Source organism: Aspergillus aculeatus (assembly GCF_001890905.1).
Source record: "Aspergillus aculeatus ATCC 16872 unplaced genomic scaffold ASPACscaffold_13, whole genome shotgun sequence".
NCBI classification, from domain to species: Eukaryota; Fungi; Ascomycota; class Eurotiomycetes; order Eurotiales; family Aspergillaceae; genus Aspergillus; species Aspergillus aculeatus.
In genome coordinates this window covers 242951-257923 of record NW_017962988.1, presented here as the reverse complement: position 1 = coordinate 257923, position 14973 = coordinate 242951, and the positions used below count along the sequence as shown (strand labels likewise).

At 54.2% G+C, this 14973-nt stretch overlaps 2 protein-coding genes across 2 annotated transcripts; one reads left to right on the top strand and one right to left on the bottom strand.

Annotated features, from left to right (window-relative positions):
• Positions 1 to 354: 354 nt before the first annotated feature.
• On the top strand, positions 355 to 3539 carry ASPACDRAFT_1904239 (uncharacterized protein). Its single transcript, XM_020198801.1, has 2 exons — positions 355 to 584; positions 650 to 3539. Exons 1-2 carry the CDS (start codon positions 420 to 422, stop codon positions 3326 to 3328), a joined length of 2844 nt encoding a protein of 947 aa, XP_020053810.1. The 5' UTR covers positions 355 to 419; the 3' UTR covers positions 3329 to 3539.
• A 352-nt stretch (positions 3540 to 3891) lies between these two features.
• On the bottom strand, positions 3892 to 8047 carry amdX (putative C2H2 transcription factor (AmdX)). Its single transcript, XM_020196620.1, has 2 exons — positions 7853 to 8047; positions 3892 to 7794 (listed from the first exon to the last, which is right to left on the bottom strand). The coding sequence occupies exons 1-2, from the start codon at positions 7887 to 7889 to the stop codon at positions 4328 to 4330; spliced, it is 3504 nt and encodes a 1167-aa protein (XP_020053809.1). The 5' UTR covers positions 7890 to 8047; the 3' UTR covers positions 3892 to 4327.
• Between the last annotated feature and the right edge of the window lie 6926 nt (positions 8048 to 14973).

Here is a 14973-nt window from a genome sequence, read left to right as displayed (position 1 = left end):
CATGAATTGCGCGGAGACGGCTTCCAGAATTCTAGATCATGAGGTAGACAAGGAGAGTCAAAGTGAAAGTGAAATGTTCGAGATGTTCTGGTGTGGTTGTAGTGATAAGCGGACGGGCACCAAAAGACGCGCTGCGCGTGTTTCCGCGCCTTCAATTAAGGGCGGGATGAAAACGCCGCCCGGGAGGGACTCGGCCTGCGGCCTGAGGCTTGAGGCCTGAGGCTTTCTTGCGCTGCCCGGACGTCATTCCCGCCTAAGCCGCTTTGGGTATCGGCACCGGGGGCCGGAGCAACCATAAGCCCGGAAATTTTTCGGGAAGGCATACAGATCCATTTTCTTTCTGTGAAGGCCGACGCCGCAGTTTCATAGCGACAACGGTCGCAGTTTTGTCGCATACTTTGATCTCAACTGTTGCTACCATGGATTTGCAACCGCCGTCGGTGCTGGCTCAGTTGCCTCGCCCATTGCACGCCTCAACCGGCAAAACCCACATCGGCGATGTCTTCAGTCTGGCCGAGTCGAAGAAGCGAAAGAGACATGAAGTCGTCGTTGCGGCAGATGGTGAAGCCGTGAACATTTACAACGTATGTTGTCACTGGTCAATCAATCGCATAAGGATTTCCATGCTGACGATCTTGTCTCTGGATAGATTCAAACCCCCAAATTGGTGACCTCCTACGCCGTCCCGCCGCAATCATCCTTCACTTGCCAGCCCTGCTCGGTGCGCAGAAAGATCCCCAGCAAATCCGTGGTCAGAAGACAGACATACATCGCCTTGAAGCAGCAGATCAAGGCATTTGTTGAAGAAAGTGGTGGCAATGGCGCCAGCGCCCCGGTGATTTCCTCCTCGTCCTACTCCGTTAGCGATTCAGATAGCCCAGTCAACTTTGTGGGGATTGTCCCTGGCCCTTCGACTGAGCAAGAACCTGAATGTTCGTTCGACATTCTCGCCGTTCACCAAGATGGTCGCGTCCGCCGACTCTCTCCCGATCTCAAGACCCAGCGATGGAGCATGAAACACAGCGAGGTGGCCAAGATCAGCTCGACACACAGCGTCAACGCCTGTTTCCTTGTTGAATTCGAGGATGCGAAGAAATCTCTGCTCAAGCGCCGGCAAGACCTGACGGCTTTGGCGCTCGGCAGCCTCACCGATAGTGGCGTGGATGAGCCTTCGATTCTGTTGGTCGTCTCGCACCCCAATGGATCCGATCCGGTTAAACTCAGCGACGTCAAAGTCCAGATGTTCTCCGTGCCCTCCGACGCTACCCTTCTAGAGCGCAGCATCGATGAAAGCCAGAAGATGAGACACCTGCTCACGATCAGCATCCCCGAGGTCAGCGGACAGGAGACCATTGAGCGCCAGGGCTCGCAGTGGTACTTCCACTCCGGATCGGCTGGACTGAACCTCTCGTTCCCACACGGACACATCAACTTCGATCTCTCTCAGTACGCCCCTACGCTGACGTCGAAGTTCATCCTCGAGAATGAGACCTTCTCGTCAATCATGCGCATCTCGCCCCAATCCGTGATCGGCGCTGGCCAATCGATGATCGCCGTCTACGATACCCAATACCAGTCCATCCAGCGGAGTATCGCCGTTAGCGACGTCCCGGCGAGTGGCTCATCCAGCGTCAAGGCACCCACGACCTTCGTCAGTTACTTTGCCCGGTTGGGGGTTGCCCTCGCCACAAAGAACAACACCCTGCTGGCGTTCGACCTGAGCTCCTCAAGTCTCGCCGCCGGGCCCCTCAAACGCCCTCGCGACGGCCTCTTGATCGACGCCATCGGCCGTGGTATCGGACCCTCATACGCCCAGTCTGACCTTAGCTCGAAGAAGCTGCGAACCGAGGATGCCGCCGTCTTTGGGCTGACTGCCAAGCAAACCGTGCGGTGGACGCAGCTGACCAACGATCTCCGCGAGTGCGTCAAGGGCAACAATGCCAGCGCCTTCGACACGGCAGTGCAGCGGTTCTTCGGCGCCGGGGAGTCCAAGACCCTCCCGGGGCCCGGAAAGTTCGTCAACTCGGAACTGACGCTCTTCCTCCTGACCCTGATCTTCTCCCTGAAGGAGGAGAACAACACCCAGACCAGCAAGGACACGCTATCCGCGCCCACCGCCTCCCGCCTCTCGATAGCCATCTGGCCCGAACGCACCTGCCAATGGCTCATCAACATCGGCCACCTTTCGCAGGCGAACGTCGAGATCGCCCTGCGCCGCAGCATCAAGCCGTGCATCCTGCAACCGCTGCCCGTGGGCTCCTTCGTGCAGGGGCTGGTCGACTCGGACCCGACGCTTCAAAGACTCAACAGCGTGCTGTCCGGCCGGGTGGTGCTCTCGACCGACGAGCTCGCCTACGCCCTGCGCCTGTTCCTCGACAAGGCGCGCTCCAGCGCCATCATCCTCGAGGAGGCGCGCGCCAAGCTCCTCACCTCCGGCGAAACGCAGCCCGATCACGATGAGGAGATGTCCGACTCCCCCGCCGACCCCTCCACAAACTCAGACTCCAACGCCCTCGTCACGACGACAACAACAACTCCAACGGAGCCCGCCACCCTCCACAACATCTACAAGGGCCTCAACACGACCCTGCACAAAATCCACACCCACCCGCCCGCCACGCTGACGACCGCCCTCCGCTCCGCCCTCACCCGCTCCGAACTGATCTCCATGGTCCACCACCTCCGCCTCTGCCTCGCCACCAGCGGCCACACCACCCGCTTCACCGAGAACCCGCCGACCCCGATCTCGCCGGACCAGACCAACCCCGCCCTGCCCCTCGACACCATCACCACCTGCCTGAACGCCGCCATCGACGCCATCGGCCCCTCGGGCTGGATCGCCGCCGCCGCCTCCCCCGGGGAACCCTTGGCCGAAAACAGCCAGGAGCTGATCGCCGACATCAAGTCCGAGATCTCCGCCGCTCTCGCCGGCGTCGAGGAGGCCACCTACCTCACCGGCATTCTCCGGGAGTACCTCCGCTACACGAATAGCGTCAAGGCCACCACTGCCGTCACCACTGCCGTTGCTGATACGGCAGTCATCCCCGCGACCGAGCAGACCGTCACTCCCGCCAATGTCCGGTACGAGAAACTCAACGGCGCCGACCTGGTCATCTTCGGTGCCGGCGACGGCGAGGAAGGCGGCGCCGGCGGCGAGGCCGCCGGTGGGAAGCTGTTGCCCCTGTCGCTGAAGGCCGCCGCCCACGACGTCAGCAAGACCAAGGTCAAGAAGGAGACGGGCGAGGTCAAGACCCGCAGTAGTCGAGAGATCGGGTACCTGCGGCGGAAGGCCGTGGGGAAGTATTCTTTCGAGAGGCTGTTTGTATAGTCACATACCAAAAGGGAGGAAGGGGGAAAGGGGGGACGAGGAGAGAAAGAGAGAGATTGTATGCGGACACACATACTTTTTACTTACTTACATACTTATATTACTGGATGGATAGAAAAAGTGACGTCTTGGTTGTGCATTATCATCTTTCGCGTTAGGTTGCGGGGCTGTAGTAGAGTGTAGTTTGTTCAGTTGACTCGTCTGTCCTCTTGACTGCATATGGTCTATGCCAACGGATTTTACGTTACTGTCAATACAGCTGCTGATGGCAAATTGTAGGAACTTCCTACTACTGCCAGCCACTCATTCGTCCCCTAACTACACTCTGCATCTGCTACCCCCTACACTCAAACACTTTGATCATCTCCGATCATCGCACATTGTATTCGCATATGTACAGGTTGTATCTCAAGTATTTATGTGCACAGCTATCAAAAGGGTCCGGCGTATGCCACCCGTCATGTCAGTCTCACATCGTACTGCTGATCCAGGGTATCGTGACAATTCCAGCATTTCGGTCGTTAGGCCCACAGTTTCTCTCTCTCATGTCCCGCCAAGTCCTGCCTGTCCAAAAATCAACGATAAAAAATAAAAATCAAACATCGTAAATCGAGCCTTTCGTTCACAAATACATAGAAGTCAACTCTCGATATCGAGTACAGAACGCACAAAATAATCATATAAAATCACAGTGGGGCACTTGCGTGATAGCGTTAACGTAACGAAGGGTGGTGGTGGCATAGCGCACCAGCCCCTCCAGTCTGGCAGCATCGCTGGGTTCTCACCAGCCCAGGCACAGGGTAACTTTTGTAGGGGGACTCTTCAAGGTTCTTCCAGAAGGCCCGAAAGACGCACCAATTCATGGTTATATCGTCCAGCAAAACCACTTTAGGAATAAAATGATGGCAGAGCGGTAGCACTGCATCGTCGGTCGGGTGATTTGTCCGCAAGCAGAAAGAATATCATAGCACGCAGGAGTTCGAGGCAGAGGCATCGAGGCTAGTTACTCCCAAGAGTTGAGTTGTGCGCTCGTTCCTTAAGCCGCAGAGCTTGCGCTTCAAGGGATCGAGCCATGATCTTGATCATTGGCCAGACAGCAGCCCGGTCGAGAAGACTGGCTGTAGCAACCAGAATCTTGCAGCCGTAACCGCCCTCCACAACACTGGGCAGGCGCTGGAGAACGCTGAGAGCCGACGTGGCGACGCTGCTTTGCACCTCTCTCTGCATCTTGTTTTCGATGTTCCCCAGGATCTCCTTGATCTTCTCAATGAGTTTGCAATCTTCATCTTCCAGCAACAGGAGATTGGCGGCCTGGGCCAGATCCACTTCGTCACGGCCAAGAACACCAAGGTACGGCCCGACACGTTCCTGGACCGTCGTAATCCACTCAGCGATAACCTGAGCGCAATCAAAAGTGCACATCGCGCATTGAATGGGTAGTTCCCGACAGGTGAACTCTGCAAAGGTGTTTCCCAGTTGGTCAGACATGCTAATTGAGTCTGCTGCATAGAATGCGGCTCTGCGCAAATGCCTTTCCCGTTTCGACTGGCCCGGTCGATACACTCCCACCAGGGTTTGCATAGGTTGCTCCTGCGTCGAAGTGCTTGAGATGGCAAGGTCCGCAACGCCCAGGTCGGCGATCGAATCGCGACGGTGGTCCATTTGAGCCGACGCTTCCGTGATCGAAGGATCCAGTACCTCCGACGGGACATCGTCCAAAGGATGAACTAGCTCAATTCCGCGAGCAAGCTCATCAGACATAGCATTCCAGTCGCGTTGCCAGAATGCCTCCTTGCATCGGCCGAGGTTGACAAACAGCCTTACATAGGCAAGATCCAGCAGCGGGATGCTGTCGGCTGACAGAGGCCCGGCACCGAAAGGATTCGGACGTTCTAGACTGTGGACAGGGTTGCTGGCCCAAGCAGTCTGCCAAGCACGTAAGGCGGGCTCGATATGCGCCTGCATGGCCTCTGTTTCGCGAGATGTCCATTGCCGGCCTAGATGCCGTTGGCGAGTCTCCCAGATGTAATTATGCAGCGCATAGATGAGGACTAGACAGCCAAATGTACTAGGTTGCAGGGTAGATGCAGAGGAGCTTTGAGAAGACACATCACCGGGCGACTGTGCTTGATTCGATGGGGTCGATTGCCGCTCGCGTTGACTGGCAGTCAACAGATTTGTCAAGGCAGAAGGGAAGGGAGTAGCGCTCTTGGTCGACGAGTGGCCGCCTAGTTTCTTCCATTCCTGGGGAGATTCCGCAGCCCACAAATCCTCCTCGCAAGGCAAGTTGAGACGGATTTCGGAGTTGGTGAGAGCGGGGGCGTGATTATAGGCGGAAACTAAAAAGCAGGACAAACAGAATATCGCATAAAGAGTACGCTTGCGTTCTTCCACAATCTTCCAGTCGAGCCAATCCTTTTTCTCTTTCGGCTGCCCAGAGGATGACTGGTTCTGGGTCTCGAACTCAGCGCCATTCGGGTTACTGCGACCGGCTGACCGATGGTCTTGTGGAAGATCCTTGGCATCCACGTGATGGGTGAGCTCAGCCGCCCGAGCAAGGCTGACAAGCGCTGCACAATGCGTGCTTGCGATGTCAGCCGAAGTCTTGTCGCCGCACGTATGGCCATAGATGACATTCAACAGCATCGCTTGAACCAGCCATAGCGGGGTATTTTGCACGGAGCTATCGCGCGCGTGGCTGGCTCGCCCGAATGCGGCTGACATGTCCACCTTACGACGTTCCTCAAGATAGAGTTGAATCATTTTCTTGGCAGCCTCAAAGAGATCTTTCGATGCAGCGGTGTCAAACTCGTAAAGTGCTCCAATGGCGGCCATGGACAAAATCAACGAGCCGCCACCGCCAGAGACACCGGTCGAGCACAAATTCAAATGTCCACTGGGAGTTCGGAGATTATTGGTGTATTCGGGAGCCTGGAAATCTAGCGTGGGAATGTGGAGGAACGGCATGTGCGGGTGGAAGTAGGTAATGTAGGCGGAAATATAACGCTGCATGTCCAAAGTGCTGGGCAGCTGGCCGGAGCTGCTGAGGCTAGAAGGGCGAGAGAAGAGATCACGATATTGTACCATGCTGCTAGCAGGTTGAGAGTATTTGCGATGAATCAGACCGGTCGGATGGGCCATACTGGCTAATAAAGCCTGTCGGGTGGAGTCTGTAAAGGTATCCGAGGAGGTTGGGGCATGGTGAGATCGTAGGGCACTATTCGCGAAAGGCAAGTTGAGAGGATTAGGAGATTCTCCGTTGGTTGCCATAGAGGATGGGAACATACTCTGCGAGTGTCCTCCCATGATGGGCTGGCCCACTGAAGTCATGGACGGAGGGGTGGCATACGTCTCTGCGAACGGATTCTGCGCCAGCAAGGACTTGGGAGAAACGGTCTCTGGAGGGATTCCTAGATCGTTAAAACTAGCCGGGTATTCAAGAGAGTACTGGTTCGCAGAAGCGGCAGTCGTGTGGGGCGGGAACGGATTGTGCCAGCTCGCGGACGAGATGGAGTAGCGGTTCGATCCGTCCATCATGGCCTCGCTGATACCGCTCTGACTTCCGGTGCTCATGGCCGACGGAGATGACTCGTCGATGGCGGAATCGTTGCTCTTTCGCATCTGCATCGACGGGTCGTAGCCGTTCATCCAATCGAAGTGAAAATCATCCTCCATCATGGGATCCGTGGGGGGCATGTGGTGAACCGCATGCGTGTAGGGCGATGAGGGTGAGTCGTTGCCGTACGCTTGAGGTGAGCCGCCAAAGTGGAGCTGGGCGGGGTTGATGGTGGTATTATAGCTCATAGCCAGGTCTGGGACGCTAAGGTCAAAGGTTCCATAGACGGGAGCCGTCCGCAGCCCCCCAGACAGGTCAATCGGCAAGCCCGACGTCTCCAGCTTGGTGAGTCCGTTCACCGGGGGATGATGTCCTCCTGCAGCAAACCCACGGAAATCCATGTTAGATCCCACCGAAGCAGAACCAATGCTCGGGTGATAAGCATGGGCCGGGTGACCGGAGCCAGCTGTCGGAGGGTTGGTTGCACCGACTAAACCCAGCGAAGCACCGTCAATATGACTGATGGTATTGGCACGAGGACGCATCGTGCTGGGGTTGCTGACGATGGAGTTCTTCCGAACTCGGTTCGTCGTTCCCGTCCCCGCTGTGCCGGTGCTCTCCCTGCGCGCATTCCGTGGACGTGACGATGGGGTGGTTGTCATATGCAGCTTCTGCTGGTGTCTCAGCAGCAGATCGCGACGAGCAAAGCAACGGGCGCATTCGGGGCACTCGAAGGGCTTCTCTTTAGTGTGCGACCGCTCATGGCGCTTGAGATGCTCCAATCGCGCAAAAGAGCGACCGCAAGTGGTACAACCGTGTGGACGTGGCTTGTCAGTCTTCGGAGGAGGAACGGACCCGGCAGCACTGTTCGCACCATTGGTGTTCTTCTTGGTGCTGGCTTTGGAGGGTGCTGGTCTTGTTAGGGATCAAGAGAGCCATGAGCGAGATCTGTAACTGCAGTCACTCACCCGATAGGTCACCCGGGACCTCGCTGATGCTGTCCATCTTGGGGCTCGTGGCCGGATCTTGGCCTACCATTGAGGCGAGTAGCATCCTATATCACCTGATATTCTTGTGTTCACCAGTGCAGTCACTGGTTTCGAGGGAGGCTTTGATGCAGGGAGTAGGCCTCTTGAATGATGGAGGGACGAGAGCGGTTGAGAGGGGTGGCGGCGATAAATGTATCGAGTATCGAGGCGATAGGGAAGGAATCACTGAACAGGGGAATGAGCAAAACCCGACATTGACCGCATGCTGATTCAACGGGAATTGAGGTTAGCTTTGATCATGATTTGCTCGGAATTGACGAGGCAGGAAATAAAGTGCGGGCAACCAACGGAACTCACCAGAAGACAGGAGAAACCCAGTAACTCCAAGTCAAGTACAAGTAGACAATTGGGGAAGGATGGATGTCAGAATGACAGGAAATGAGATTATCGAGAAGACGGAGAGAACGGAGAGAACGGAGAGGAGAATTGGAGGGATATTGTGAGGTGAAATAGTACAAAGAATAGCGAGACGAGGTAGGAAGGTGGGTAGGGGAAGGTGGCAAAGTGGTTCTGTTCCTGGGGGGGGAGGGTTGATCTCGGGGGTCAGCGCCGCAACTTTAATCAGCAGGGGGGGGGAGGGCAGTAGCATACAACAGTCAACTAACTCTCTTCGACGGAAAACATTAAAAAGAGAGAGCAAAGGCTGAAGGTTAAGAGTAAAGAAGAATTTTAACTCACCAGGAGAGAAGAATAACAAGAAAAGAACGATAAGATGACGGAGGGGACTGAAGAAGTCACTCCACAGCTATCTCATTTAGTAGTAGTAGTGATGATGAGAGGTGAAGGGGGAGAAGGTAGTGGAGGTAGTGGAGGTAGTGGTGTGAGTGGGAAAGAGAGACACAGACAGAGCCACAGAGACAGAGACACAGACTAGGGAGAGAGAAAGAGGAAAGTGGATAAGCCGGAGATAACCGAATGGGGAATGGGCCTGTCTGGTTCTCGATAAGCTGGGGGATGACCGCAAACAGTACCTAGGATCAACCCGCGTATTCTAGATTCAAATCGTTCAAAGAAGACAAACCACCCGCCCAGATTCTAGAAAACTGTCCAAGAAAGATGGAAATCGAAAGGAAATGGATGCAGAGAAATTATGTGCAGAATGGGTGAGTGGATAAGGCAAGTGAAGGAGGAAGGGAGGGAGAAAAAAGGAGGGAGAAGGAAGAAAGGTTGTTGTCTGAGCGAGGCTGTAGCCGAAAGACAGACAGACAGACGGACAGCCTTCAAGTACAGACACTGTCAGTCGGGTAAGGTAGATAGTAGTAGGAACACTACTTCTCCCTTTCCTAGCACAGAATAGTTATGAGAAGAACACTGGTTCTTTCATTCATTCATCCATTCATTCATTCATTCAGTCAGTCATAGTCTTGCAGCACCAGCACCAGCAGCAGGGCAAAAATTATCTCTGGATGTTGCGCGGGAAATCCCAGGCAAATAATAATCAATTCATTGCAGTCTTTACATGCCTCCGAGGCGACACCCGACCCAACGTCGTCAGCAAGCCGTGCTCCGGCCAGACATATCCGGGTGAGGGATTATTAATGATTCCAATTATAGGAAGGCAGAGAATAAGCTAGACAGTCAGTAATAAGAAAAGTATTTTAATTAATTGCGATCGCTCGTTTACTCTATCTCAGATTACAGATTAGGAAGATGAAGTGTAAGCTGAAGGGAAGGGTAACCAGGTTACATACACGCATACAAACAACGAACCAGCTTAGTCACTCCAGCCCGTCCCCCAATGATCCGAGCCGGATTGCAGCCAGAGTGGAGCAGGGCGGGTTCAATCCGTGGTCAATTCGAAGCCAGCCAGCTAGAGCATGGGCCATGACCGGAAAAGGCCCAAAGGTGCGTGCCAGCAGGGCCCCACTACGCTACTGCTTGATACAGTCAATCAGTCAGTCAATCATTCAACCCAGTCACCAGTCACGGGGAGAGACCCACCTCTCAAATTGCAATCAATCATGATACCGTTTTGTGACGCCGATACCGTCTCACCCGGACGTCGGGGATCGTACGCCGCCTGTCACTGCACTGGAACCCACCGCCCACCAGACGTAACTAGTCGTCAGTACTACCCTTAACAAGTTAATTAAGTAGACAACACTGTCCTCGATCGTCTTCGAAACCACCCCACGTAGACTACCCATAGCTATGGCTAGATAATCGACCACTTCACTAAGTCTTAGTACGGTCTTAAGTGGCTGCCACTATGACGTGGGGGAAAGTTCTGCAGCAAATCGTCCCGTCCTCCCCTTCTTCCCTAACTCCGGGGACTCTGCTCAGCGACGGGAAAACAGCACAGTCACTATGGCAGTGTAATAGACTTTATCATGGGCTACAGAGTACATACAGACGGGAAACTTACTATCTTCCTGGAAATAGACTCTGTCAGAACATCCCCCATTCCACCCCAGTAGGCCTGGGGCTCCCTGCATCGAGCAATCCCAAAAGCGACCAATTCCTGTCTCTTGCACGAAATAGGCTTGCTCGGGCGATCCTGGTCATATTCTGCAGTGTAAGCTCGGATGCACCCCGATGTCGACCGGAAGGTATCGCTTGCCAGGCCAATTCCTCATCGGAACCCGGCTATGACTCTGTAGGACTGAAAGGACCACGCGGAAATGTGGCCCATCGACTGCGCATCCCTACGGTGGTGTGCACAACGAAGGGAGCTGTGGGAGGCGAGACATGAATGCGATGGGTGAGCCCCCTGCCTGAGGAAGCCGACATTCGGTCAAGACATCCATTGCGCTGCTGCCTGCTTGTCGCGGGCGGGAGTACAGTACAATCGGATTTCCCGTTTCCCAGGCTCAAGCGACTCAAAGCAAGCATGCAATGACTCTGACGATGGCCAGGGTGATGGTCACGAACAACATCCGAAGGACATGAAGACTCTGGCGAAAGGTAATCAGTAAACAGCCTTGACAAACAATTGCCCACGAGGCTCACTATCTTGCCTTATCGTCGGCAATTGTATTGTATGTTAAATTACCGTTGGGAAGCGGTCCGGAACTAGTCGCAGTCGCAGCAAACTGGAAGACCACTAGCCCGACTAGGCAGTTTCACGACCTGCCCGGCCTTGCACCGAGAGCGAAGAGCTGGCAAGAGAGACAGGTCCTCCAAACGAGTAAATTATCGGGTACAGTACGGTAAGACGACCGATTGCAAACCCTTCAGGACTGTAAGACGTGCGTTGTACGCCATTGCTGGTATGCAGTAAGATTACGACGGTCTTGGCCAGGATCAAATCCACCAGGTAGGTCACGGGCCGTTGATGGTGCTCCTGGTCGCATCAACTCCTGGAAGACTAAGTTTAACACGAAATCAACCACGGACCTCGTGACCCGGCTGGATCGGCCAGTATCGCTCCTGAGAGCGCAGTAGGCACGGGGGTGAGTTTCACTTTCGCATTGCCCCTTCCCCAGAAATGGTTCAGTACGAGCATACAAAGAACTCACCGCGAGTTTCCCCATCGGCTAGGGAAGCTTGCAACAAGGAGATGGGAAGCTGGAAAGTTTGGGTTCTCCAGAAACCCATGGACCGAGGTTGCTTGCTGGCTGGCTTGCCTGCCTGCCTGCTTTGGACTGGCGAGGGTAGTGGCGGCTGGCGCCGCCCGCTAAATCCTCCCAATTCAGTCAATTGCAACTGTCGCGACCAGGAAATTGGAAGTGGACATTCCCAGGACCCCAAGGCCGGCCGGACCGCAGTGGGCAAGCAAGCGTGCGCCATTTTGTGGGGGAAAGGAATGGCATTGGAATGAAAGCGACTTTGCGGTTTTGTGGGGGATTTCCCTGGATCCGGCGGGTAATGTCCCAATCATCTCCGTTCGATCCGTCCTGGCGGGTGGACCCATTCGGTCATCACTCCTTGAATAATGAGAGGACTTTTCACTCCGTAGGTACAGTATACGCTCGCTCCTTCGCTCGCTACAAAGAGCTGGGGTTTCAAATCTCTCCCAAGGTCCGGTTAACCCGCAGCTGCCTCAATCTTAGCATCGGCCGGTCCCGCCAAGTTGCTTGCCCTATTTTTCGGGCGTGAGCAACATTTTTCAACATATGTTATCGATGCTTCACGTCAACGTCTACCCACTGGCAGATGATCGTTATTCCCTGTGCAAGTCTTCTTGACGCATGTCGGTGACTGAAGAATTGGCATTTCGGCGCGACTTTTGATAATCATTTTTGGTTGAAAATACCCCGAAGCACAATGGTGACACTCGCCAAAGACATCGCAGTACAGCTCCTGATTGGGTTGTGGCGCCGGGTCTGGTTGATCCGCAGACGGGATGGTGGCTTATCCATCATTCCTCTCGAGACTCGCTAGAAACCGAAATCTGGAGAGCCGATGTAGACGAGAAATGTGTCATTGTGTACCTGCCTAGAAGTAACCTGTCGTGGCTCGAATTTCTGGAAAGGATGGCCAACCAACACTAGCGATCGGTCAACCGCCGCGTCCACGTTGCATTGGCCCCATTTGACTTTCACGGGTTTCAATTGGTCTTGAGGAAACGGCCCACTGGCTTTGAGTTCTATAGTAAATAGTCCGAGCAACAGACTAAGGGAGATGCAAAGCAGGAAGGTTTTCTAGTCCTGCTAGAACATTGCCCGTGGCGAGCCGTGCGGGTACCTGGCCAGTAGTGGGCTACTGGTCGCTCATCGCACTGGCAGTTAGCGAAGGTACTGTACCATCTACCTCTTTGGGAAAAGAAGGGATGTACATTAGAGTGTATTCTTTTGAAGTTCGCGAGCCCCGTATCTGCGGATAGTGTGCCGGCCATGCTCCCAGTAAATGCGCATTCCAGATCTCAGGACCTATTCTTGTTGATGGCCTCGCGCCGTTTCCTCTCAGATGCATCGGTTGCATACTGTGGACCACTGGGGTAGCAGTACGGTAAGATTGACAACGTGTACGCCGGGACAGAGTCGAGCAGAGAGAGACCCTGGCGGGTGAGGATCCACCAGTGGTCTATGCTTGGAAAATGTGGGGGTTCATTGGGATCGGTTGCCGCTGTAAGCACTTCAAAAATCAGTGGGCTTACACGAAACTCCAACCATCACTGGTCCGGGAGGGAGTATATCCGTCGAAATTCGGGGTGTGTGTAGTGTACAACTGGTAATCTAGCTGCGCAGGTGAGGCAACCAGCGATCAAGCCAGGATTAGCCGCCGTTGATGACCATCCCACAGTATGACGTCCTGAGGCAGAAATTGCTTCCCACTGCTACCTCTGCAACCAATATCCGTAGAGGTTAGCTTATGCGTGCTATATATAGGCTCATTATGAGTGACACCATTCCACGATGATCATGGTCAACAAGTGAAGCCATCATCGATGGGTGGGCAGTTCGCTCCGACATCAACCGAAGGTCCGGCTCTGAAGGTAACGAAGTGGCAAGGAGACGGGAAGACGGACTGAATTTCAGGTTCGCCATCCATGCTGGAACACGTCGATGGCTGAGAGCGAAGAAAGAGAAGGCATAGTGGCATAGGACTTGGATGGGAGAGTGACTTGAGTGATTGTACTGAGTAGCAGAGTTCAAGGTTAGTAGTAGTTTACTGGTGCCCAGTGCAGGTGGCAGGCTATAGTAGACCAAAGTAGACTAGCGTATTGCACGGGCCGCGACCAAGGGGGCCTCGACACCTTAGGCCATGTTAGCGCCGAGTCGGCTGCTGCACACCATCTTCAAGGTTCCATCCTCTGCACCCATCCATTCATCCATCCATCCATCCACCCCGATCCAACGAGGCACCACTTGTTCTCCTCGCTCAGCCCCGGCTTAACTTCACTTGACTTGACTTGACTTTTCCGGCGATCGGAGCAAGATCCTAATTGCGGGTGTGCTTTCTGTGGTAACTCTGGTGATCTGGAACTCACCCATACTCTTGTTACCTGACTAGCTAGCTAGCTAGCTAGCTAGCTAGCTGTTAACCTGCTTCGCAAGCTAGACTCGCACGATCCCCATTTATTACCGAAGAAGCTGAAGCTCAATCGGCTAGCGAAGTCAACCCATTTCCGACCCCATCGAGGTGCCACTACGGAAGATCTCCGGACTGTATCCATCCACCGCTCAACCGTCTGACAAATGACATTGTGTGGCTGCCAAAGTGGGCGATCGTAGCACCGTTCAACAGATCTAAGAATGTGACCTCTACAGACACCTGCCATCAAGCTCTGCTCCTAGGAAGGGGGCTGGCCAGGCGGGTTGTCTTGACCATACACAGAAGCATGCTGAATTCTATGCTACCGCTGGCCGAGAACGCCCCTGGCAGCACCTTCGCATAGTGCAGTGTCTTAGCACCGAAAATTCCTTTCCTCATCAAATGGGGCCGGTAGCTCTTCGGTGGCCTGCAGCTGCTGATGCAGTCTTGATCGCGACTTCGCTAGAACGATAAGACAAGGCCACAGCCGCGGGTGCCACGGAACACTATGATCCGACGCAGGATAATGCAGTGTGTCAGGATTCAGCCTGCACTTCTGGGCAGACAAAACACAGGACAATCGCTTTGTAGATCCTATGAGACGCGAGTAACGAGCAGAAAATTCTCCGAGCTCGTGCGTGGACGGAATGTATGCAAGATGGCATCATGGGAGGATGGCGATCCTGCACCAACACGCTGTCTCCCACGCTACTCAGTAACTGACGCCTTCGTGAATGTGTCCAGCGATCAATATGTTCTAGAAACAGATGGGCTAAATGGTATTCGTATCGCGGGAGGCGATGTTTGAAGGCAAGCCGCTGACTCGGTTTGGTACTTACATGGCCAATGTCAAAGCGATGAGGCGTTTTTCTCCCAGTCACACACATACACTTAGTACTGTACTGCTAGGTAGCAGGTACAGTACTAGTTTACGCCAGTCCCACTCAAGACCAAACGAAGGTGTTATCATGACGGGGACTGTGATTGGGTTGTGCTGTTCTCAAATATAACTCAGTACTGCTTGAGTCATGCTTGACTAACCTAGCACGCCATTCACTATCCTGATTACTGGCACTGGTGTAATAAGAGTCAGGGTCATGATAGGTGCTGCGGTGGTGTTGAAC

Coding starts and splice junctions, on each gene's coding strand:
- ASPACDRAFT_1904239 (XM_020198801.1), top strand. CDS start 420: ATGGATTTGCAACCGCCGTCGGTGCTGGCTCAGTTGCCTCGCCCATTG. Junction 585..649: donor AAGCCGTGAACATTTACAAC/GTATGTTGTCAC, acceptor GTCTCTGGATAG/ATTCAAACCCCCAAATTGGT.
- amdX (XM_020196620.1), bottom strand. CDS start 7,889: ATGGACAGCATCAGCGAGGTCCCGGGTGACCTATCGG. Junction 7,795..7,852: donor GGTCCCGGGTGACCTATCGG/GTGAGTGACTGC, acceptor TAACAAGACCAG/CACCCTCCAAAGCCAGCACC.